General features: G+C 51.9%; 1 protein-coding gene and 1 long non-coding RNA gene across 5 annotated transcripts in view; one reads left to right on the forward strand and one right to left on the reverse strand.

Moving 5' to 3' along the window:
• CATSPERD (cation channel sperm associated auxiliary subunit delta) overlaps positions 1 to 23698 on the reverse strand; it is a 42117-nt gene that overhangs the window by 6107 nt on the left and 12312 nt on the right. For both annotated transcript variants that reach the window (XM_027049269.2, XM_053220032.1), the window contains 13 exons: positions 22418 to 22531; positions 19124 to 19207; positions 17282 to 17432; positions 16311 to 16406; positions 13834 to 13916; positions 12402 to 12578; positions 10835 to 10948; positions 9953 to 10042; positions 9128 to 9186; positions 6034 to 6112; positions 4583 to 4635; positions 2151 to 2225; positions 1202 to 1330 (listed from right to left, as the gene is read on the reverse strand). In XM_027049269.2, the coding sequence (XP_026905070.1) occupies positions 1202 to 1330; positions 2151 to 2225; positions 4583 to 4635; positions 6034 to 6112; positions 9128 to 9186; positions 9953 to 10042; positions 10835 to 10948; positions 12402 to 12578; positions 13834 to 13916; positions 16311 to 16406; positions 17282 to 17432; positions 19124 to 19207; positions 22418 to 22531 (1304 nt within the window). The remainder of the gene's footprint in view (positions 1 to 1201; positions 1331 to 2150; positions 2226 to 4582; positions 4636 to 6033; positions 6113 to 9127; positions 9187 to 9952; positions 10043 to 10834; positions 10949 to 12401; positions 12579 to 13833; positions 13917 to 16310; positions 16407 to 17281; positions 17433 to 19123; positions 19208 to 22417; positions 22532 to 23698) is intronic.
• Positions 452 to 23065, forward strand: LOC113596349 (uncharacterized). Of its 3 annotated transcripts, none has more exons than XR_008297328.1 (3): positions 452 to 1046; positions 5688 to 5812; positions 11271 to 11489. It is a non-coding gene; the product is annotated as an uncharacterized LOC113596349 (long non-coding RNA). The 3 variants fall into 3 exon arrangements; XR_003417091.2 differs by lacking the exon at positions 11271 to 11489 and adding an exon at positions 22244 to 23065 and having other exon boundaries at positions 454 to 1046; XR_008297327.1 differs by lacking the exon at positions 11271 to 11489 and adding an exon at positions 13462 to 14070 and having other exon boundaries at positions 458 to 1046.

Consider the following 23698-nt stretch of genomic DNA (forward strand, 5'->3'; position numbering starts at 1 on the left):
GGGCTCTATGCTGTCAACACAGAGCCCACATCGGATCCTGTCTGTCGCTCCCTCTGCCCCTTCCTTGCTCCTGCATGTGCTCTCTCTCTTCTCTCCCTCAATAATATTAAAATTTTTTTTAAAATACATGAATGAATGAGTAAGCAAGTGAACCAACAAAGAAAACCCTTCACAGCTGTCCTCTGACTTTTTTCTAACGACATCTGCCAACATTCAAAAGGTGTATATTAGGGCCGTTAATGAGGGTTGTTCTAAAGCATTATTTTTTGGCACACGTCCTGTGCTCTCCTGCCGGGCGGGAGCTTACACCCCTCCTCTGCCCGGACGCCTCCCGTGATCTTCATACCCCGTGTGGGTTTGCGTCCCCGCCGCGTGGCAGCTCTGAGTGTCCCGTGTGCGCGGCCCACAGCCTCACCCGGGCGCGGGATCAAGGCCACGAACCCGCCTGTTTGCAGGTGTGAGTCGGTGCCTGCTGCCTTCAATCAACTACTCTTTAGTCAGATGGTCTGCAGGGCACTGAGTTGAGCCCCCCGGCCTCCAAGTGCTTACTTAAATCGATTGGCATTCAGTAAAATGGAAAAGCTGCTTCCTCAGGCGCACTGGCCCCACGTACCCCCCCCTCCACACACACCCCCCTCCCCCCGGCTCATGAGTACCCACCAAAGTGTAGCCATCACGCAGGGTGGGGTGTTCAGGGGGCGTGATGGAGGAAGACGGCAGAATCCACAGAGGGGGCAAATGAATGCTCGGACTCAACCATGTCCCCCAGAGCGCCCCCCACCCCCGGGGACTGTATTTGGAGGTGGGGCCTCTACACTGGGAATTAAGGTGGAATGAGGTCCTCAGGAAGGGCCCTGATCCCACAGGAAGGGGAGGAGACGCAGTGTCCCGCGCGGGAAGACGCAGAGAGAAGGTGGCCGGCTTTGAGCCAAGGAGGGAGCCTCCCCAGGAGGGGGACCCCCGCCCTGTCCACGCTCTGACCTTGGCCTTCTGGCCTCCGGAACCGTGAGAGAATCACTGTCTGCTGTTTGAGCCCCCAGTCGGCGGTAAATTTCGTTATAACGGCGGGAGCTGAGAGATTGCAGGGAGGGGACAAAACAAGGGCGGGGGGAAGGTGTGGAGAGAGGGGTGGGGAGGGCGGCGGTGAGAGGGGTGCGGAGGGGGGAGCGCTTATCTGACGGCCCGGGCTGCGGGGTCTTACAGTTCCACCACCGGCCTCCAGGGGGTGTTGTAGTAGACGAGGCGGGGGCAGCCCAGCTTCTCGTACGGATAGTTCACCACCAGGTCCTCGCGGGACATCTGTCCCCGGAAGTTGGGGTCATACGCTTCCCTAGGCAGACACGGGGAGGGGGCCGTGGATGGCCCTGCGCCGCCAGCCTCCCCCATCAGACTGTGGGCCTGCCAGACCTGTGCAGTCGTGGGAACCGAGTCCTTAAAATAAATCTCCGTGCCTCTCCTATCTCTGGCCCTCTCTCTGTCTCTCCTCCTGTCTCGGTCTCTCTCTTAGGCTCTTTGTATCTCCGAGTGCGTCCCGTCACTTTTCTCTCTCCCTGGAGGTCCGTGTCACGCACCTGTCCGTGCCCCCCCCCCCCCCCCCCAGGTCTGAGTGCAGGTTCACTGGCCGGGTTGGGCCTTGGCTGTGGGTGTGGACCGGAAGGTGACTGACTCCTGGCTTGTATCCGGGGGGCCGTGGTGTATAAAACACACGCGTGTCTTCATGCTGGGGGTCGGAGTTCTCTGTTCCCCGGGTTCCAAAAAGGGTCGAGTCCCACCCATCCCACCCCATGCCCACTCGGTGGCCCTGGGGACCAGCTGCACTGCACAGAGGGTCACCCTGGCCCTCACCCCCTCCTGCCTTGGCGGACAGTGTTGGGCTAACTGCCAGCTCAGAGGAACAGGTGCCCGGGCCCCATGAGCTGGTGGCAGGCTGGCAAGACGGCAGAAAGGTGGCCTGGTAGGTGGGCAGACCTGAGCCACATCACAGTGGCCCTCCCACAGGCCCGGCACCTCCCTACCTGTCCTCTCCCCGCCCTGGATTCCCTTCTGTCGGGAAATCAGTTTAAAAACGATTTCTGAGTTGTCTTTGGGGCTGGGGGACAGTCAAAGGGAGGGACAATCAAAGGTTTCACCAACGGAAACCTTAGGCTCACTTCTCGATGATGTAGCTGTAGTTGTCCTGAAGGCCCACGGGGTCCAGGATGCCGTTGGAACAGGCTGAGATTTTGCTGCAAGCGAGAAAAAGCGGTGAGAAGCTTCCAGAACCCACAGAGCACCAAAGGATTGTGAATTCTTCCCTTGGACGCGTATACCCCCGCTGGTTTGATTTTGGAGAACTTTCTTACTTCCATCCTCCCTACCAGGCCCAGAATCTCTCCAAGGAGCCAGAACTCGTGTGGGAGACCGACATCAGAGGCCAGGACCTAGGCGCTGGGTGTCCTGGCTCTTGAGTCCATCATTTCCTGGGTTTTCTTTGTAGTGTTGCATCTGTGCCTGCCTCTTTATGCAATATGGTTTATTTTGGGCCGGTTTCAGATTTTAAGGACTAGAATCATGCTGTGTGTGTCGTTTCGAATCTTCTGTTCCACATCCCTGGCACACGGCTATGATAGTCCATTGCATCGAGCCACTGCACCTGTTTATTTCCTGTCAATGGGATTCGAGCTGGCCTGCTTCCAGCTTGGAGCTATTAGGAATAATGCCGCTGAGAACATTCTGGAACCCTTGCCAATGTAAACGTGCCAGATTGGAATTGCTGGGTCAACAGATGTGTTTTCTAAAGCAGCTGAAAAACGTACATACCCGCGGCACAGTCTGTGCGTTCCGGAGGCTGCCAGGGGCTCCCGGTCCTTACCAGTACTTGCTCCTGGCCGGGCTTTGTAAATTTCGCCACGCTGGTGGATGAGAGTGATGGTCTCTAATAAAACTTTTCATTTTCTTTTCCCTATGAAGTGAGCCTGACCGCATTTTCGGCCCCTTTTCCTATGCTTACCAGCCGTTTGGATTCCTTTCTTGTTTCTTTCTTGGAAGTGCCTGTTCAAGACTTTTGCCCATTTTTAAAAAATTAGTTTGTTTGTTTTTTTAAATTATGAATTGGTAGGAATTCTTCATAAAGTCTCAGTAGCACGTGTGACGCTTGATCTTGGGGTCATGAGTGTGAGCCCCACAGTGGACGTAGAGATCACTTAAAAAATAAAATCTATGTTTTTAGTTTTTTATTTTCTGAGATATTTTTAAAGGTTTATTTCTTTAGAGAGAGAGTGCGAGTGGGAGAGGGGCAGAGAGGGAGAGGAGAGAGAGAATCTCAAGCAGGCTCTGCACGGTCAGTGCACGGCCTAACGTGGGGCTCAAACTCACCAACCGTGAGATCGTGACTTGACCCAAAATCAAGAGTCAGATGCTTAACCGACTGAGCCACCTAGGCACCCCCACCCAAATAAAGTCCGTTTACAAGTCCATTGCTGGTTATGCATGTGCAAATATCCTCCCCACACTCTTTATGGCAAAAGCTATTTGTATATTGTTTAAAAAATGTTCCCTGCACATTATGTCCTTGTGTATAAACATATCATTTGTTGATTCAACAAAATGTTTCCATTTGGGGGAAATGTGGTAAAATCATCACCTGTGTTTATTAGTGCCCTTGAGCAGGGGACATGGAAGCTGGCCCCGACTAGCTCCTGAGAGCCAAGCATTAAATCTGCTGGAATTTTGTCAGCCGGTGGATCATTCACGATGGTACTTGAAATCCACATGGAGTATTCACACCACAGGAATTGGCAAGGGCTGCAATTCAGGGCCTCTCCCTCCACCCAGAGCTGGTTGTCACCCATTTACCAGCACGCCATTGCCTGCAGGGGAAGAGTATGGCAATTTGGCTGATCTTCTGGTTTCTTCCTTTTTTTTGTGCCTTGGATTCTCGGGGCTGCATTCCCTGGGGGTAACTATGGAAACTGGAGCAAAGTTCCCCCAAAATATCAGGAACCAATTAAAACCAAAACTGTAAGCAATTTTAATCAAAATGAGGAATTCAGGGACTCGCAAAAGACGACAAGAAAGAAAGAAAGAAAGAAAGAAAGAAAGAAAGAAAGAAAGAAAGAAAAGAAAGCGAACAAACACATGATTAGGAGAGAGAGCAAAGTGTAAATATCACCCAGCTGGTAAAGGAGGGGAGAACACTGTGCCAGAAACCAAACTCAGCCTATCAGTATTCATTATTTAACTATTTCTTTTTTTTTCCCCTAACATTTATTCATTTTTGAGAGATAGAAACAGAGCGTGAGCAGGGGAGGGGCAGAGAGAGAGGGAGACACAGAATCCAGGCTCCAGGCTCCAGGCTCTGAGCTGTCAGCACAGGGCCTGACGCAGGGCTCGAACCCACGAACCGCGAGATCACGACCTGAGCTGAAGTCAGACGCTTAGACATCTGAGCCACCCAGGTGCCCCATTATTTTACTATTTCTTATGAGAATGTTAAATATACATAAAAACGCACAGGAAAATGTCACCCGATTTCAACAGTTGTGAAACAACTGTGACCAAGCTTGTCACGTCCCAGTCCCCGCCCCGATATCGACACACTTACTTCTGAATGACGATCTTTTTCCCCTGGTCACAACCCACTGAAATGAGTGCCGTCTGTGGAGGAGAGAGGCAGCGATGCTGACCGGGGTCGGTGAGGGCCGCTGACGGCCCGGCTGTGTTAAGAACCCACGTGGGGACACTCACACCCAGGAGAGACAGGAAACGGTGTGCCCAGATCCTGACACGGTGACCCAGTCTCCCGGGACTCACTGTAACTGGGCCTGGCCCCGCGGAGCTCAAGCCCTAAGGGCTTGCCAGAGCTATGGGGGTGCAGTTAAGTCCCCTGTCACTAACTTGTATCTTAGTTCCAACCAGAGACCAGTTTATAAGTGTGGGACAATACTTGGCATACAGAAGACAAACATGGATTTACCGTGGGACAGAATGCAATATTCCTATCAATTTTACAAAAATCGTGGTAAAGGGGTGCCTGGGTGGCTCAGCTGGTTAAGCATCTAACTCCTTTCCGGTTCACGTCATAATCTCATGGTTCGTGAGATCGAGCCCCACATCTGTGCTGACAGCACAGAGCCTTGCTGTCTTGGGATTCTCTCTCTCTCTCTCTCTCTCTCTCTCTCTCTGCCCCTCCCCTGCTCTCTCTCTTTCTCTTTCTTTCCAAATAAATAAATAAACTTTAAATAAATAAGTAAATCAATCAATAAATAAACTTTAAAAATGTGGTAAAATACACATAACATGAAATGTCCCATCTTAACCATTTTAAGCGCAAAGCTCAAGGCCATCAGGCACACTCACACGGCTGTACACCCACCCCCACCAACTGTTTCCAGAACCTTCTCATCTCCCCAAACTGAGACTGTCCCCATGAGTCCTGACACCCCACCCCCTGCCCCACCCCTGCTGCCCACCATCTGTCTCTGTGGACAGGACTGCTCTGGGGACCTCAGAGAAGTGGAATCAGACAGTATTTGGACTTCTGGGATTGACTTATTTCACTGAGCGTAACGTCTTCAAGATCCATCCATGTTGTGGTGGGTGTCAGCACGGACCGCCCTGTGTTTATTGGTTCACCCATAAGTGGACATTTGGGTAGCTAACACCTTTTGACTATTACAAATAAGGCCACTGTGAATATATGTGTACAGGTTTCCGTGTGGATGTGTGCTGTTTTCCGTTCTCTTGGGAGCACCAAGGAGTGCTGTCACCAGAGTTGGCCAGAGGTGTTCTGGGGATGACCGAGGAATGAGACGAGACACCTGCTCCTAGGATGGTGAGTCTTGAGGGGCAGACCTGGGGGATGCTGTTGCGGGGCTGGGGGGGGGGGGGCGGGGGGCAGGGAGTGACCCTCGCAACTGGGACCAGATCACCTCCATTTTCAAATCCTGAACATAGGCTTGGCCAGCCCCTCAGGGAAAATCCAGGGGAGACCCACCACCATTATTCTTAATGCTAACAACAAAGAATATGGGACAGTGAAAATTTGGGACATACCAGTGGCTTCAGGTCCACACATGAAATTTCCTTGTTGGCTACGTCCAGAGTGATGGTAGATACTGTGGGTTTCTTTATGCTGCGAGGCAATGGGAGTGTGTATTATCGCACATCAGTGTCACAAATAGTATCAGGGTTAAAAACAATCACCAACCCACCGATTTACTTATCCATCCATCCATCCATCCATCCATTCATGATCCATCCAGGCCTCCGCTTGTCCATTCATTCATCCATTTGTTCCAGAATACTGACTGAGAGAACCTCTGCTCACACGTGGTGGCCCCACCCTCCCTTGAGTTTCTACTTCTTCTTGAGTCAGTTTTATTCATTTACGTATAATAACTTCTTGAAAACCACATCTGACATCCATTATTATTACCTAGCTACGTATCATAACATTATTATCACCTAGCTACGTATAATGTTTTCTTGTTCTGTTTTTCATTGAAGTATAATTGCAATACAATATCATATTGGGGCTCCTGGGTGGCTCAGTCTGTTGCACGTCCGACTTCGGCTCAGGTCGTGATCTCGCGGTTCACGAGTTCGAGCCCCGCGTCCAGCTCCGTGCTGACAGGTCAGAGCCCGGAGCCTGCTTCGGATTCTGTGTCTCCCTCTCCTCTCTCTGCCCCTCCCCCACTCATCTCTCTCTCTCTCTCTCTCTCTCTCTCTCTCTCTCTCTCTCTTTCTCTCTTTCAAAAATTAAAAGCATTAAAAAATTTTTTTTAAAGAAATGCAATATCATCTTAGTTCCAGGCGTACAACATAGTTATTTAATGTCTGCATACATTGCAAAAGGATCGCCATTAATAGGCTAGTTACCGTCTGTCACCATACAAAGTTAATACAACATTACTGACCGTGTTACCCAGGCACTTCAATACATCCCCATGACTTCTTTATTCTATAACTGGGGGCGTATTTCATTGTATACATACACCACGTCTTCTTTATCCATTCACCTCTAGATGGATCGCTTAGATTAGATGGCTTCCATAATTTGGCTTTTGTAAATGATGCTGCAACAAACAAAGGGGCGCGTGTATTGTTTCAAATTAGCGTTTTGGTCTTCTTCAAATAGTCAGACCTGGAATTGGGTTGTGTGGTGGGTCTCCGTTTCATTTTCTGAAGAGCCTCCGTCCTGTTCTCCAGAGCGGCTGCACCAGTTTGCATTCCCACCAACAGTGTAGGGCGCCCCTTTCTCCGCATCCTCGCCAACCCTTGTTTCTTGTGTTGTTGATTGTAGTCATCGTGATGGGTGTGAGGTGGTGTCTCGGTGTGCTTTTGATCTGCGTTTCCCTGAGGCTGAGTGACGTGGGGCATCTTTTCACGTGTCTGTTGGCCATCTGGATGTCTTCTCTGGAAAAGCGTCTCTTCAGATCTTCTGCCCATTTTTTCATCGCGTTGTTGTTGTTCTTGAGTTGCGCGCGTTCCTGACGTGTTTTGGACGTCGGCGTCTTCTCCCAGTCAGTGGGCCGCCTTTTCATTTTGTGGGTGGCTTCCTTCACTGTGTGGGAGCTTTTGAGTTGGGTGAAGCCCCTCCCCTTATTCTTTGATAAGTCTCCACACTTGTCATTTTCTGTTCTACTGTTTTTTCAATTCTCTCCTCCTTCGTCAGGATTGCGGGGTCGCCTTGTGTACTGGGCTTCTGAAGAACCAGCTTTATGTGTCACTTTGACTTTATCCTGTCTTTTTGCCCTCTGTTTAATACATTTCAGACTGTATCATCATTAACTCCCTTCTTTTTGTGGTTCCCCTGGTTAAGTTCAATGTTTACTTCATGCGTCTTTAGTCCGTTCTTCCCCCTCATAATAAAAGTGCTCAGGGTACAGATTTTCCTTTGAGTATGTTTCAGCCGTGTTGCACGGATTCTAGGATTCAAGGGTTATTTATAAAAGCGTCTCTTACTTTCCAAGAAAGGGGGCTTTTTGTCATTGGTTTTGTTTTTCTGGCCATTCAGTTCTAGTTTTGTTGGATTATGGTCTGAGCATGTGGTCTGAAAATCTCTACTGGGAGATCTGGTTGATTTTTTTAATTGCCAAGTACATAAAAAATTGAGTTAAATATTTTTTTTTAATGTTTATTTATTTTTGAGACAGAGAGAGACAGAGCATGAACGCGGGAGGGGCAGACAGAGAGGGAGACACAGAATCGGAAGCAGGCTCCAGGCTCTGAGCCATCAGCCCAGAGCCCGACGCAGGGCTCGAACTCACAGACTGTGAGATCATGACCTGAGCTGAAGTCAGACGCTTAACCGACTGAGCCACCCAGGCGCCCTGAGTTAAATATTTTTTTAATGTTTATTTGTTTTTGACAGAGAGAGAGACAGAGTGTGAACAGGGGAGGGGCAAAGAGAGAGAGGGAGACACAGAATCCAAAGCAGGCTCCAGGCTCCGAGCTGTCAGCACAGAGCCTGACACGGGGCTCGAACTCACGAACCGCGAGATCGTGACCGGAGCCGAAGTGGGACGCTCAACCGACTGAGCCCCCCAGGCGCCCCTAGAATACTTTAGTTCCGATGTCTTAGCAAATTCCAATTATATGTGATACAGTGATACAAATTCCACACGTAGAATGAAGACTTGTTGAAATACATATTCTAGGGACCCCCTGTGCGTGGGGTCATGCAGGACGTGTCCTTCTGTGTCTGGCTTCTGTCACCGCACACAGTGTCCTCAGGGTCCATCCACGTGGTGGCAGGCGGCAGGACGTCCCTCCTTCCTGAGGCTGGGTGATATCCCAGCGTGTGGATGGGCCACACTGTGTCCACCTACTGGGCCGTCTGCGGATACGGGGCTGTTTCCACGTTTTGGTGATTGTGAATCAGGCTGCTGTAAACACGGGTGTGCACATATCTGTTCCAGTCCTGCTTCCCATTCTTCAGGGTGTAGACCCAGAAGCGGGATTGCCAGGTCATATGGTAATTCTATGTTCAATGTTTTGAGGAACCACCATTTAGAAAGTGTTGCCGATTATTCTGGCCTTACTGTCCTTGGAGGGAGGGAGTCTGGATCTCAGCCCCGCGTTCCCAGATCTGTCAAGGGAACCCCATACACGGGGGCCGCCCACTCCCATCGAGGCGACCGCGTACCTGGAGGTGAAGTTGGGGTTGGCCCTGCCCCAGTGGTGCTGCTGCCTCAGGGAGATGTTCTGTGGAACCGAGAACAAACACAACGGTGGGGCAGCCCGGAGTGGCTGAGGATCGGGGCTCGGGGGGGACACTGAGGTAGGACGGGGCTTTGGGAGGAGGAGCCTGGAAAGCATCCAGCTGCCTCTTGATTCTAATTGTACCACCGGTGAGAGGCTTCTAGAAGTTCATAGAAATGACCAACCCCAAGCTCCTTCGTTTCCTGGCTGCCTTTGTCTGAGGGACCCGGAGTGAGGGGTGACTTTGTTTCCCCTCTTCTTTACGAGGTGACGGGGACCGGTCCAAAAATCCCCCTGTGGCTGACTGATGCCTTCTCAGGCTCCCGTTTTGTGGAAACCGCCCAACCCTACCCTAGGCTTCCAGGGTCAAGTGCAAACTCCACGGTGTGACCGTGAGGCCTGGCTTGGCCCTGTGGAGCACCCTGGCCTCCTGTTTGGCCAGGACCCTCCTGCCCCCCCGCCCCCCATTTCACCTCCATCCTCATGCCTCAGTTTACCCAGCTACCCAGATTTCCCTGGGGCTATGTTAGGCTCTCTGTCACGTCCTCCTGCTTGTCCCCTGTGCTTCCTGCCTGCAGGGAGCAGGGGAGGGGCGGGGAGCAGCAGGGCCGTGTCCTCTCCAGCTGCTTTAGCGCCTTATCCAGCCGTGGGTGGGCGAGGAAGGAAGTTCAGGCCGAGGAAGCCTTCAGGCGGCCGGACCTGGCTGGGCCCAGTCAAGGCTGTGCCCTTCCCTGCACTGACCTGGGCCTGGGGCAGGGGCGCCGCTCACCAGTCTGTGCTTGGTGTTTCCGTCATAGGTGTAGCCGTCCTCGTAGATGGCCACCTGCAGCCCCAGGGAGTGGGGGTTGCTCACCATTGCCTGGTGGGGGGTGGGGGGTGGGGAAGGAGACGCACACCATTTTCTGGGGCTGGGGGACACAAAAGGGCGCCACTGGGATCTCACCACAGGGGACCCCTGTGCCCCTTCACACTAAAAACCGAGCTTGCTCTGCAAAGGCAGCCGCCTCTCTGATCCCCATGCCCCCGCCCCACCTCGTCTACCCCCCAGTGTGGCCTCTGAGCCCCGGCACTGCAGACAGCTTGGAGCTGTGGGACCCAGACCTGTCCCTGCTGGTGGGTTTGCACCCCCCCCCCCCCGAGGATCCCCAAGGAGGCCCGTCCTGCGCAGGAGGCTGAGGGGAGAGGCCGAGGGGAGAGGCCGAGGGGAGAGGCCGAGATAAGAGCCGGAGCCAGCCTGGCCTGCCCTGGCTGGACTTCACCCCATGGCCTTACATTAATCCGCACCCTCCCCCCCTCCGAGAGTCTGGGCTTGGCCACTTGGGTTTCAGGTCTGGGGACCCCCACTGTCTCTTGAGCACCTCCCGCCCTGTGAGGGGAGGCGGGAGTCAGGGCTGCTGGCTGGAAGCACAGAAGCAGGGTCCGGCTGGGCTAAGAGGAAGAGGAGTGGGAAGCATAGAACAGCCCAGAAGCAGGATGGAGAAGGAGGCACGGAGGCCCCGGGGAAGGAAGCCAGCCGGGCGGAGGCCGTTTCTCCACAGCGTCACGGGTGAGGGCTCTCCCCAGCGGTGCCAGGGGACTCGCAGGGCCTGCGACGCTGGGGGGACCCCAAGTACCAGAAGCACCGGGTGGCGTCAGGAGGAGGTGGCCTTACCAGTGGGACCGGTGACCTGCCTGGCCGCGGAATCATGAGCGCTGTGAGCTGCAGTTTGCTGTTCATGTCGATGCTGTACATCCTGTTGTCAAATTCTCCTTGCAGAAGCTCTACCTGGGCAGAAACGCCGCGCAAATCAATCCGTCGCATCAGATGCGCGGGGGCGGGCAGGCAGCGGTCTCCCCTGGGGATGGAACCTTCTAGTCTTTCATGCACGCCACTGTCTTCCCTGCTGGATCCTGCAGCCGCCCCACCCCTCCGTAGAGCCTCGCGGCCCACCCCATTGCAGACAAGCCTCCTCTTTCTAGAAGTCTCCCCCCCCCCCCCACACCTGATTTTTGCCATAGTTGCTTCTTTGCCAAGTGTGCATCCCTAGGTGATGTAACTTGGTCCGGCCCGTTTTCAAACATTGTTCTAAGCCCCTTGCAATCCACAGGCTCCCCCTTCACCCCGCCCTCTTCGTGTCTCTTCATCTCTGAAGCCCCCCAACTGCTGGACCCGTAGATTCTCACAGTCTGGATTTTCCTGGTGCAGGTGGGCGTTGGAGGACGGGTCTGTCGGGTTTGGGTTATTACACTTTGGCGTATTATCTAATACTGTGTGATTTGTCTTTGCTGCCCAGCTTTCATCCGGGGGATTTTTGCGTTTTGCTTTTTTTTTTTTTTTTTTTTTTAACATTTATTTATTTTGGGGAGACAGAGAGAGACAAAGCGTGAGCAGGGGAAGGGCAGAGAGAGAGGGAGGCACAGAATTGGAAGCAGGCTCCAGGCTCCGAGATGTTGGCACAGAGCCTGACGCGGGGCTCGAACCCACGAACTGTGAGATCGTGACCTGAGCCGAAGTCGGACGCTTAACCGACTGAGCCCCCCAGACGCCCCTGCGTTTTTGTTTTTGTTTTTAAAGTAGGCTGTAGCCCAACGTGGGGCTCAAACTCACGACCTGGAGAACAAAAATCACCATGCTTTTCCGACGGAGCCAGCCAGGCGCCCCGTCACCCGTGGGTTTTTGTTACACTGTGTAGTTGCTGGTTTGGGTGGGGCTTTTGGTGGGGGTGGGATTTGGGAAAACTACTTGCTAATGGCACAGCCTTTTTCCCCAGAAGAGTTCAAGGGCCCACAAGAAAATCCCCATGGCTGGGGACTGATAGTTTATTGTGGCAAGTAGAGGAAAGAAGAAAAAAAATCACTCCCGTCTCCTAGCACCATCATTTCATAAGAGGGTATTTTCATAGATCGATACACTCAGTAGTTGTTTCCCATATCGCTAAATGCTGTGGATCCAAAGGCCATTTGGAAATGGACACCCTAGGGGCGCCTGGGTGGCTCGGTCGGTTAAGCGGCTGACTTCGGCTCTGGTCATGATCTCACAGTTCATGGGTTCAAGTCCTGCATCAGGCTCTCTGCTCTCAGCACGGAGCCTGCTTCAGATTCTGTGTCTCCCTCTCTCTCTGCCCCTGCCCCATGTTCTCTCTCTCTCTCTCTCTCTCTCAAAAATAAGCGTTAAAAAAAAAAAAAAAAAAAAAGAAAGGGTGCCTGGAACATTGATCTAAACAGTTATGATCACATACTTTGCAAACGTCAACTTGGAGTTGGGGATCCATGAGAATCTCCTGAACGTTCATAGGGCACCTCTGGAAATCAAAAGCTGGAAACATCGGATCGGGGAGCGGGGTCAGTATTTCCACTTGCCCCACATCAGTGAACATCACGGCTGCCTCTTGGGACCAGATGTTTTGGCCTGAAAACTAAGAGAAAAGCAACTTGGGAGATCGGGTCGTTCTAAGTCTTTTTTGAGGATGTAAATTTTATCTCACGATTCAGGTTTAAATTTAGAAGGAAGACCAGATAAAGTCATCAGTACGCTTCATTCATTCCTTTGTGATTAATGATGGAAACTCCGTATTTCCTCAGCAGAGAGGATACACAGGAAATAATTCTAGACTTATCCACAGATCCAGGACCGCTCTGGAAAGTCGGACGAAAGCTAATGACCCTCCCCCAGAAAATGCCGTGGTTGTCAAGAATGTGTCAGTGTGACAGGGGGTCCTGGGTGGCTCAGTCTAAGGTTAAGTGTCCGACTCTTGGTTTTGACTCAGGTCATAATCTCACAGCTTGTGAGTTCGAGCCCCATATCAGGCTCTGTGCTCACAGCGTGTAGCCTGCTTGGGATTCTCTCTCTCTCTCTCTCTCTCTCTCTCTCTCTCTCTCTCTCTCTCCCTCTCCCCCTCCCTCCCTCCCTCTCCCTCTCTTTCCCTCTCTGTCTGCTCCTCCTACGTTCACTCTCTCTCTCAAAAGTAAATTAACTTTAACAGTCCTCACGTTTCTTTTCTGGCTTAGCTGCTAATGAGTTACGGGCCCTTAGGAAAGAGAGAAATCTGAACTTCAGTTTTTCCTCTCTTGTAAAAGTTGGATGAGATTATCTCCTTCCTGGGGTTTTGTGAGAGTGAAATAAAATTAGACAGGCATGACGTAAAAGGGGATGTGAAATAACTCTGGCATCACCGCTTCCGGTCTCTCTGTGACTCAGTTTTTCCGTCTGTCCAGTGGGGACAATACAAGGTTCTTCGACTTCTTCTTCTTCTTCTTCTTCTTTTTTTTTTTACGATTATTTGTTTATTTCTTTTTTAGTTATCTCTACCCTCAACGTGGGGCTCGAACTCACAGCCCAAGATCAAGAGTCACATGGTCCGCCAACCAAGCCTCCCAGGTGCCCCCGAGGTTCTACTTCTAAGACGATGGTCGGGATTAAATGGGGTTAACAGAGGGAAACCGCTCAGACCAGCACCTACTATATCCTGAACGCCCAGTAAGTTTTAGCTGCTGTGGCCGTAAATCCCATATTAATTAAAATCATTAAACGATTGACGTTGTTATTAAAATACCAGTACTATTCTCATAACTAGAGTGATTTCCCGCCTTCAGGAAAAGGATCGGCAGCTTGAGAACGAGACCGTAATTCCTCACCGACACGGCGATAAACAGCACTTTGAATGTACCTACTTTGATTAGAGAACTTGGCAGGATTCCGAGGCTGCCATAATACAAACTGTTCTCCCGAGTTAAGACTGCCAGTTCATTCTGATCTAGGAGAAAAGAAACAAGACAGAACAAAATGGAAATGAGGGCTGTTTCCGTGGACAAAACTGTAACAAATCTAACAAGTTGTGAAAAAACAATCACGCCGCCGGATTCCATCATATAGACCAGGGGTCAGCAAACTTCTTTTGTAAAAGGCCAGATGGCAGGGGTGCCTGGGTGGTTTGGTAGGTTAAGCATCTGACTTCGGATCAGGTCACGATCTCACGGTCCGTGAGTTTGAGCCCCGCGTCGGGCTCTGGGCTGACAGCCCACAGCCTGGATCCTGCTTCGGATTCTGTGTCTCGTCTCTCTCTGCCCCTCCCCCACTCATGCTCTGTCTCTCTCTGTCTCAAAAATAAATAAACGTTAAAATTTTTTTTTTTTATTTTTTAAAAAGGCCAGATGGCAAATGTTTTCTGCTTTGCTGGTCAGGTGCTTTGTTACAAGTATTCACTTCCGTGACAGCAGCTACAGACCGGTTGTAAATGAACGGACATGATTGCGTTCTAAGAAAACTGTATTTTTTTTTTTTTTTGAAGTTTGTTGATCTTGAGAGAGAGAGAGAGAGAATGAGCAGGAGGGTAGGCGAGAGGGAGGGAGACAGAGAGTCCCAAGAAGGCTCTGAGCCATCAGCGCCAAGCCTGATGGGGGGCTCGAACTCACGAACCGTTGAGATCATGACCTGAGCAGAAACCCAGAGTCGGATGCTAAACAAAAATTGTTTTCTTCCGTGTGTATGCATGTGCCCAGAAGAACTAGAACTGAACTAACCGGTCCTCCACGGGTGGGCCTGGAGGTTGTTTCCGGTCTTTCGCAGACACAGAGTTCCAAGGAACACAGGAGAGCACTAAAAGGTTTTCTGAAAGGGTCAACGTGACCGGATGTGTATTTTTATTCTTAAAAAAAGAAGACAAGGGAGCTTTCAGAAAAAGTGAGGCTTAAGCTGAACCTTGGGGAAAGCCTCTGATATAGAAAAGTGGAGGTGTGTTTGAGGAGCGGGGAGTGAATTAATGTACTGAGGGTTTCTTGACCTTGGCGCTAGTGAGGTTAGGGACCAGATCCTTCTTTGCGGTAGTTTGGGGGTGGGGGTGGGGTGCGTCCTGGCACTATAGGATGTTAAGCAGCGTCCCTGGCCTCTACCTACCCAGTAGATACTAGGAGCACGCCCCCCGATGAGACAACCACGGATGTCCCCAGACACCGCCGAGCGTCCCCAGGTTGACGAAATGGGGACTTGGCTGTACAACAGGTAAAAGGTTTCAGGTATGCAGGAATTAATTGTATTTGTAACGTTAAGAAGAAAAATTCCTCTAAGGGACCATGCACCACTGGTTTAATTTTAAGGAAATGTGTATCATGGATTTCTATAATTATGAGTTAATTTTAAGTAGATATAGGGACATAGATAGTAGGATGTAATGCAACGATCAGCAAACAGAGGGAAATAGTGACTTAAAACTCAAGCGACGGCCCCCTTCGCCCGGTTTACTCCACTATTTGCCTTTCCAACCCACGAACCGTGTGAGGAGAATTACTCGGGCGAATGTCATCTTTTAAGACAGCACCAGGACAGTGATTTGGTTGCAAAGAAATCCTGGGGATGCCAGCTGGTGGGGGTTGAAACGTGTCCCCTCCAAAAAAGACAGATTGGGGTCCTAACCCCCAGGACCTCAGCAGGTGACTGTATTTGGAGATCAGGTCTTTCCAGACATGATCAAGTCCCAGCGAGGTCATCAGGGTGGGTCCTAATCCAATATGACTGGCATCCTTATAAAAAGGGGAAACATGGGGCACCTGGGAGGCTCAGTCCGTTGAGTGTCCGACTTTGGTTCAGGTCATGATCTCTCAGTTCGTGGGTTCGAGACCCGCGTTGGGCTCTGTGCTGACAGCTCAGATTCTGTGTCTCTGCTTCTGATTCTGTGTCTCCCTCTTTCTCTGCCTTGCTCCACTCCCCCCCTCAAAAAAACATTATTTTTTTTTTTTAAAGGGGAAATATGGACATGGAGACATGCCCAGTAGGGGGCACAGTGTGCAGACATAGGGGACAAGGACCATCTACAACCCAGAGAGACAGGCCTGGGGCACATCCTGTCCTAGAGCCTCTGTGGGGAGCACGGGCCAGCCCACATGTTGATGTCGGATTTCCGGCCTCTAGAACCGTCCCCGCACCCTCCTTCCCCGGTTTGTGGGCATTTGTGGTAGCGGCCTTAGGAAGCGAGCGCCCAATGAACGGTCCATCGTGGTGAAAAGGCACAATAGTTTATGGCGGGCGCTGCTCTCGAACGTGCGATGATCACACTGTGGTTTGGTTTGGGCCGGACTGGATCTAGCGGGGTCAGCGGCGAACAAGCCCAGTGTAGGGCACCTTCTAGAAAGCTACCCGTAGGCTGGCCACGCACTGGCAGCGATGTTGTGGATGGTGACGTTGGCTTCCGAAACGGAAGAATACGAGATGCGGGGTTCTTCGTCCATGGGGACAGGGTAAACGAGCTGACCTATGAGACGACAGGGCAGGATCATGAGGAAAGGGACCCCCGCCGCCCGCCCACCCCAGCCCTTGGTTAGCGACTCAAGGGGTAACCGAATGGAGGCAAACACGGCCCGGGGCCGCACCGCCGTGGAGCGTCGCACAGAATGCGCTTAGGTTTGAGCAAAGCAAGCCTGGGTGGGACAGGAACACCGGGCACCGGCTGCTGGGTTCCAGAGAACTGCTTTTCTCACTGCGGGAGGAATGAATGCCCTGGAATGCCTTTTACTATATGGGTAACATGGAATCAGAGCTTCCTTTCTGGCATGAGCGCCCCGAATGGACCAGTCAGCCCTGAGCCCTTTCCTTGCGTGGGGTGGGGCTGGGGCGGGGGTGGGGGGAAGACAGCGGTGTTCAGGCGGCCTGACTGGTGCTGTGAAGCGGGCTGCGATTGTAGGTGCCCCTGCAGCCACATTGTGCCCAGGGGGCCCTGACAGTCCGCCTTCCCGGGGTGGGGCTGCCTTCTGCTCCCTGTGTCATGCTGGCTGGCGGGCTGGGACTCATGTAGCAGGCCAGCCGGAGGTGCGGTGACTTTTCCCGGCCAGGGGAAGCCCTGAGCCACGTCCCAGAGTCGTGAACCCGTGGTTCCTGGTTGGAAGACCAGGGTTGGCCTAGGTCACTGGGGTGAGGGGTGACTTTCAGAACCTGCCCGCGTGGCCCTAAAGACTAGAGGAGGCAGGAAATGGGGTGTGGTGGGGTGCTGGACACAGTGAGGGCTCACAGTGGGAATGGGTTGGTCCCAGTCTGCTCAAGCCAAGGGAGAGAAAAACCCGCTGTGCTTTCCCCACCCGAGGGGACATCGTGGGGACACCGAGGGCGGCCCCAAGCCTGGGCCTCGCTCACCTGCGTTTCCAGAAACCAACAGGCTCTTCTCAAACCAGAAGATCAGAATGCCTTTCTGGCCCGGGGTGATGAGGATGTCAAGGGTCCCATTGTAGTCAAAGGGCAGCCCCAAACTGCGGTTCAGGGGGTGTTCTGAGTAGCTGAACATAGCCTGAGAGAAAGAGATCGCTGAATCCCGGGGGGTGACAGAAGGAGTCACTGGGTCGAGGGCGTCCGCGAGCTTGGTCACTGGGGCTTCCTTCAAGCCTTATTATCGGGGCCAGTGGTTCTCATTGGGGCGGCCCTGCCCCAGGGGACACTGGGCGATGTCTGGGACGTGCGGGCAGTCGGGACTGGGGGAGCTCCTGGAGTGGAGTCGATGAGGCGGGGGTGCTGTTCCACACCCACAGCGCCTGGGATGGCCCCAAACAACTATTCCTGCCACAGGGCACGCAGGGCCGAGGCGGAGGAGCCCTGCCCTCTCCCTCTGGGCTGCCAGAGACACAGCGCTCAGGGCAGGATGGATGGCACGCGGCCCCCAGTGCCCCCACCTCGAGGACACGGGGGCCGGGCCCGTCTCCCTGACCCACTGAGCCTGTGAGCGCGCATCGGGCCCGACCCAGGCCCCCGGTGTCATACGCCGGCTGGCTCCGGTCCCCTGTCCCCGGGCTGGGCTGCCGGATGGCAGAGGAGCCAACTAAGACAACACGGCAAACACGAAGGAGGTCAGACTTGAATCGCTGACAGGGGAGGCCAGAGACAGGGCGGAGCTCCCGGCCACCCCTCCCCCATGTCGAGGGCCGTGGGGTCAGGCGAGGGGCTCCCCTCACTGCAGAGGGAGCCCCAAACCAAAGGCTCCTAAAGTTTCAGGCACTCAGGGGCCAGGGGGAAGGGCAGCCAGGAGCGGAAAACCACTGAGCACTGAGTACTGAGTACTGAGTACCAAGCAGAGAGATGTGCCCTGCTGGTTTCTTCCTTCTCTTTAAGGAGGCTGTGGTCAAGGCACCTCAACAGACTTCAGCTGGACTACAGACAGAGACCTAGGGTCAAGGGCCCAGTGGCAAGGAATGCAAATGTGCAGCGAGCAAACCCCCCAGTGTAGACGCCTGCCAGCCAAAGCCTCTGGGATTGTGGGTAGGCAGGCCTGAGAAATCGTGCGCCGGTGGTAACCATGTGGACACCACCGCACTCACTCCAGAGCGACGCACGGCCCAGGGAACCTTATGCTAATGAGGGCACTCACGTGGGGACGGGACCACGCACCTGATCAGGGGGTGAGGGGCTTTCAGCCACGGAGGTCAGCCCAAATTCTGGAAGCTTCCTCACAGCAGGGCTCCCCTGAACCACAGAGCTGTACATCCCACTTACAGTATCTGAAATGCCTGGGTCCTGACTGTACCCAATCTTTTTCTGACTTAATGTCTTTTTCTTCAAATGCACTTTCCAGTCTTATTCTACAGGGTATCTGTGATATGTGTTTCATATGCCAAGTTTCTGAATACACATGAAAATAATCTTTAGCCAATAGTTCAACATGAAACATTTAAGACGATCTTTTGCGCGGTCAGTGACACATGCCCCACACCTTGTACTGTATCCCTAGTGTTCAGCACAGTGCTTAGCACCTCCTGGACACCACTTAAATGCTGCCAAGTGCATGATGGAGTGGACAAATGAATGCGGGGGGAGATGGGTGGTGGGTGTGTGAGTGGGCAGGTGGGTGGATGGATGGAGGGATGGATGGGTGAGTAGAGGGCTAGTGGGATGGAGGGATGGGTGGGTGGATGGATGGATGGTTTTAACGAAAACCTGGCTTAGGGCAAAGGTCAGTTAAGTCTTTCATCCCCGTCCAAAGCTACTCACCTTCCCTTGGTCAATGAGAAGCAGCCCAACCTGTGACAAGGAGTGAAAGTGGAAGACCCCACCCAAAGACCCGACTAGTTCTGCCTGTGAAACAAACAGAAACATACAACATATGAAGAAACCATTAACATGTGTTTGATTTTGACTCCAGATTACCTAATAAGCTGAAATGAAGGAAAGTCTATTTTGTTCTGGTCTATTTCCCCTCTAGGGAAATGTACCATGTAGGACAGAACCTTGAATGAAGGCAGCCTTGTTTGGGGGGTGCTGGGGGAAGTGGTGTGACCCAGATTGCCAGAGGCTCGCCTAAATCATTCCCTCCTGCCTTGGGTCCTCATGCCTGATTTCTGGTTGGTCAGCAAAGTGTCTGGAAGCCAAGCGGAGGCATGAGGTCACCCAAGGGCCCTAACCTAGGGGCAGTGGGACAACACAGCTGGCTGCCTCCAGACATCTCCAGGTAAGAGAGAGAAAGACTATTATTTTATTTAAGCCTCTTAAGTTATTAAGGGGAATTTTCTAATCTAGACAGTGCCATGAACTGAATTGTGTCCCCCCACCAAATTCATATGTTAAAGTCATAACCCCCCGTCTTAGTCCATTTTGGCTGCTAATGGACAGTTTGGCTGCTTAGTGCATTTTGGCCAAAATGCCACGCAGTAGCTTATAAACAACAGAAGTTTAGTGCTCACAGTTGTGAAGGCTGCAAATCTGAGGTCAAGGTGCCAGCACGGGTCACGTGAAGGCCCTTCTGGGTTACAGTCTTCTTGCTGTGTCCTCACATGGCAGAAGGAGGCTAGCAAGCTCTCTGTGGTCTCCTCTTTTATAAGGGCACTAATCCCAATCATGGGGACTCCACCCTCATGATCTAAATGCTCCCAAAGGCCCACCTCCTAATACCATCACATAAAGCACGAGAATGGCAGCACATACATTTTGGGGGGAGGGACACAAACATTCAAACCAGCAAACCCGATGGGATAGTCCTTGGAGGTGGGGCCTCGGGTAGGTAATTAGGTTTAGATGAGGTCATAAGAGTGGAGCCCTGATGATGGGGTTAGCTTCCTCGTAAGAGACACTAGAGTGTTCTCTCTTCTCTGTGTGAGGACACTGTAAGAAGGTGGCCATCTGTGAGCCAGCAAGAGAGCCCTCACCAAGGGCTGAATCTGCCAGTGTCTCGATCTTGGACTTTGCAGCCTCTAGAACTAGGAGAAATAAATGTCTGTTGCTTGAGTCACCCAGTCTGTGGGGTCTGTTGTGGTGGCCCAAGCTGACCAAAACAGGCAGTCAATCCATCCCAACTGGCAGGAGTTGCCCATCTGCTCCCCACCAGACACGCCGACTCCTTCCCTGCTGGCAGAACCCCAAGGGGATGAATCACGATTGCTTGGAATCTCAGCCCTTCGGCACAAAAATAACAATAACCACGCATGCACGCATGCGCGCACACACAGCAGGAAGACTACTGTATTAATAATTGGTGTTTGAGTGAAGGGGACATCGCGGAGAAGAGTAAACATCACCTAGAACTTGACCTTCTCCCCTGGGGAGGGGAGGAGTGCATTTTTGGTTGTACTTAGGATAGTTGTATTGTGTTGGGCAGAATGACGACCTTGTCAGTGTCTTTATTTGGAGAGGAAGTATGGAGATGTGTATGGATGCCAAGCTGACCAGGGGTGGACTCGTGTTGGTTCGTTGTATGTGTCAGCTGGACGGAGCTAAGGAATGCCCAGGGAGCCAGTAAAACATTATCTCTGGGTGTGTCTGTGAGGGTGATTCTGGAAGAGATTAGCATTCAATTCAGTAGACCCAACAAAGAAGGCCACTCTTACCAGTCTGGGTGGGCATCACCCAATCTGTCGGGGGCCTACATGGAACACAGAGGGGGAGGAAGGGTGAATTTTTCTCTTTTCTCGAGCTGGGATGTCCATCTTCTCCTGCCCTTGGACACCAGAGTTTTTGGTTCTTGGGCCTTCAGACGCTGGGAATTGCTGTTCCCTGGTTCTCGGGCCTTTGTCTTCAGACTGAACAGCACAACCAGACTTCCTGGTTCTCCAGCTCACGGATGGCAGACTGTGGGGGCTTCTCTGCCCGCATAACCATGTGAGCCAATTCCTATTATCGGTCTGTCTATCTATCTATCTATCTATCTATCTGTCTATCCATCATCTACTACCTATCTACCTTTCGGTGTTTCTAGTGATGACAGTTTTCAACGAATCACACATGTTAACCCTGAGTCCTTCTAGGCTTACTTTCGGATGAAAGTATGTAGTCGGTTAGGTTCTAGGCTCCCTTGGGCCTCCTGGGCAGGGCAGAGAAAGAGCGTTTGGGACACAGAGTTTGTGAGCAGAGTAGACTCTTTCTTCCTTCCTTTGCACATACTTCCCGAGTGTTTGGGGGGTGAGGCCATTCTCTGCATCAGAACAAAATCTCCTCATCCCCTGGGCTACCCCAGCAGCCTGTCCACTCCAGCTGTTGGGATCCCAGCCCTGCCCTGCACTCCTCTGGGCCCTCACCCCTCTATCGGTTTCCTGGGGCTGCCATGTGCTCGATGGCTTAAAACCACGGAAATTTACCGTCACCTTTGTGGAAGCCAGAAGTCTGGTGTTGGCAGAGCCGGCTCCTGCCGAGGCTGAGGAAGAAGCCACGCCACACCTCTCTTCCAGCTCTTGGTGGTGGCCAGTAATCCTCGGCATCCCTTGGCTTGTAGCCGCACCCCTGCAGGGTCTCCCTGCGTCTTCACACGGCCCTCTTCTCTGTGTGGGTCTCCCCGTGTCCTCTCCTTTTCTTACAAGATACCAGTCCCTTTGGATTTAGGACCCACCCTGGTCCAGTGTGACCGCATCTTGACTGACTAAATCTGCAAAGACCCTGTTTCCAAGTAAGGTTACACTCTGAGGTCTCTGGGGTTCTGGATGAACCTAATTTGGGGAGGGTGGGCATATATTCGACCCAGGACAGTTCTCTCGTCTGTATAATTGGGATGATGATGTTACCTGATGGTACGGATCTTTGGATGGGCCTGTGGTTAAGGGCCATAATTATTGTGCAGCCTTTACTGTGGCTTTACCACAGTGTCCTATGACCTAACACCTTTTGTATCCTTTCCTAACTCCCTAGTCTCCCTAGCCAGCTCCTTGGACCTTGAATTTCCCCTACCCTCCCAGCCAGTTGGACTCTTTAAAGAGAGAAAAGCCCTTGGCCACCCAGCGACTGCTGATTACCCCCACCATGCAGGAGGTAAATATCTACTTGTTGATTTTGCTGTTCACGTTCTTACCAAATTGAACATACCTGTCTTTCGTAGGCAAACTTCTGAAATGTGTATCCCCGGGTGTTTGAGAAATACACATGGGTCTGAGATATCTGATCTCCATGCAAATAAGCAAACACGGAATTACTTATATCCTGGAAGAACAGACACATAGAAGTCTCTTTACTTTTTTTCCTAAATTTTTTAAATGTTTGTTTATTTTGAGAAAGAGAGAGAGAGAGAGCAAGCAGGGGAGGGGCAGAGAGAGGGAGAGAATCCCAAGCAGGCTGAGTGCTGTCAGCACAGAGCCCCACATGGGGCTCAGACTTACAAACCCTGAGGTCATGAACTAAGCCGAAATCGAGTCAGACGCTTAACTGACTGAGCCACCTAGGTGCCCCATAAAACAGTCTCTTTAAAAGCAGAGAAAGGGTAGAGCTTGCAACTGACAGACAGATACGTTCTAGAGAGTCTAATGCACAGCATAGCGATGGCAGGCAACAATATGTATTACCAATTTCAGAGTTGTTAAAAGACTAGATCTTAATTGTTCTCACCACACACCAAAAAGGGTAATCATGTGATGGAGGTGTTAGTGAATGCTATGATGGCATTTACTGCCACCTATACGTGTATCAAATCAATACACTGTGCACCTTAAATTGACACATTGTTGTATCTCAATTATATCTCCATGGGGGGGGGGGGAAAGGAGATAGATGTCGGTGATCACGCTGCTGGGTGTTTATCCTAGAGATGAAAACTTCTGTGCGCACAAGAATGAAACCTTCATGGCAGCTTTGTTCGTAATAACCCCCAAAATGGAAACAACCAAGTTCACTCCGTGGAGTATTACTCAACAACGAAGCGGAGTGGGTTCAATACGAGTTTCCGGAGCATTCTGCCTAGAAGAGCTGGTCCCCAGAGTCACATGTCGTACGATCCCATGTATAGAACACTCTTGGAATGATGAGGTTATAGCGAAGGAGAACAGCTTAGTGTTTGTCAGGGGTTGGGGACAGTGGGGCAGGGATGTATGGAGAGCTTTGGGGTGATGGAACAGCGTAGTATCTTGAGGGTAGTGGCAGTTCTGGGACTTCACACGTGTGACTTCAAACATGGCATAGAACCAGACACGTGTTATTTCCATGTCGCTTTCCCAGTTTTAGTTTTTAGTATTTTTTTTTAACGTTTGTTTATTTTTGAGAGAGACAGAGACAGAAGACAGAGCACGAATGGCGGAAGGGCAGGGAGAGAGAGGGAGACACAGAATCTGAAGCATGGCTCCAGGCTCTGAGCTGTCAGCACAGAGCCTGATGTGG

The sequence above is a fragment of the Acinonyx jubatus genome, chromosome A2 (genome assembly GCF_027475565.1).
Source record: "Acinonyx jubatus isolate Ajub_Pintada_27869175 chromosome A2, VMU_Ajub_asm_v1.0, whole genome shotgun sequence".
In the NCBI taxonomy this organism is placed as follows: Eukaryota; Metazoa; Chordata; class Mammalia; order Carnivora; family Felidae; genus Acinonyx; species Acinonyx jubatus.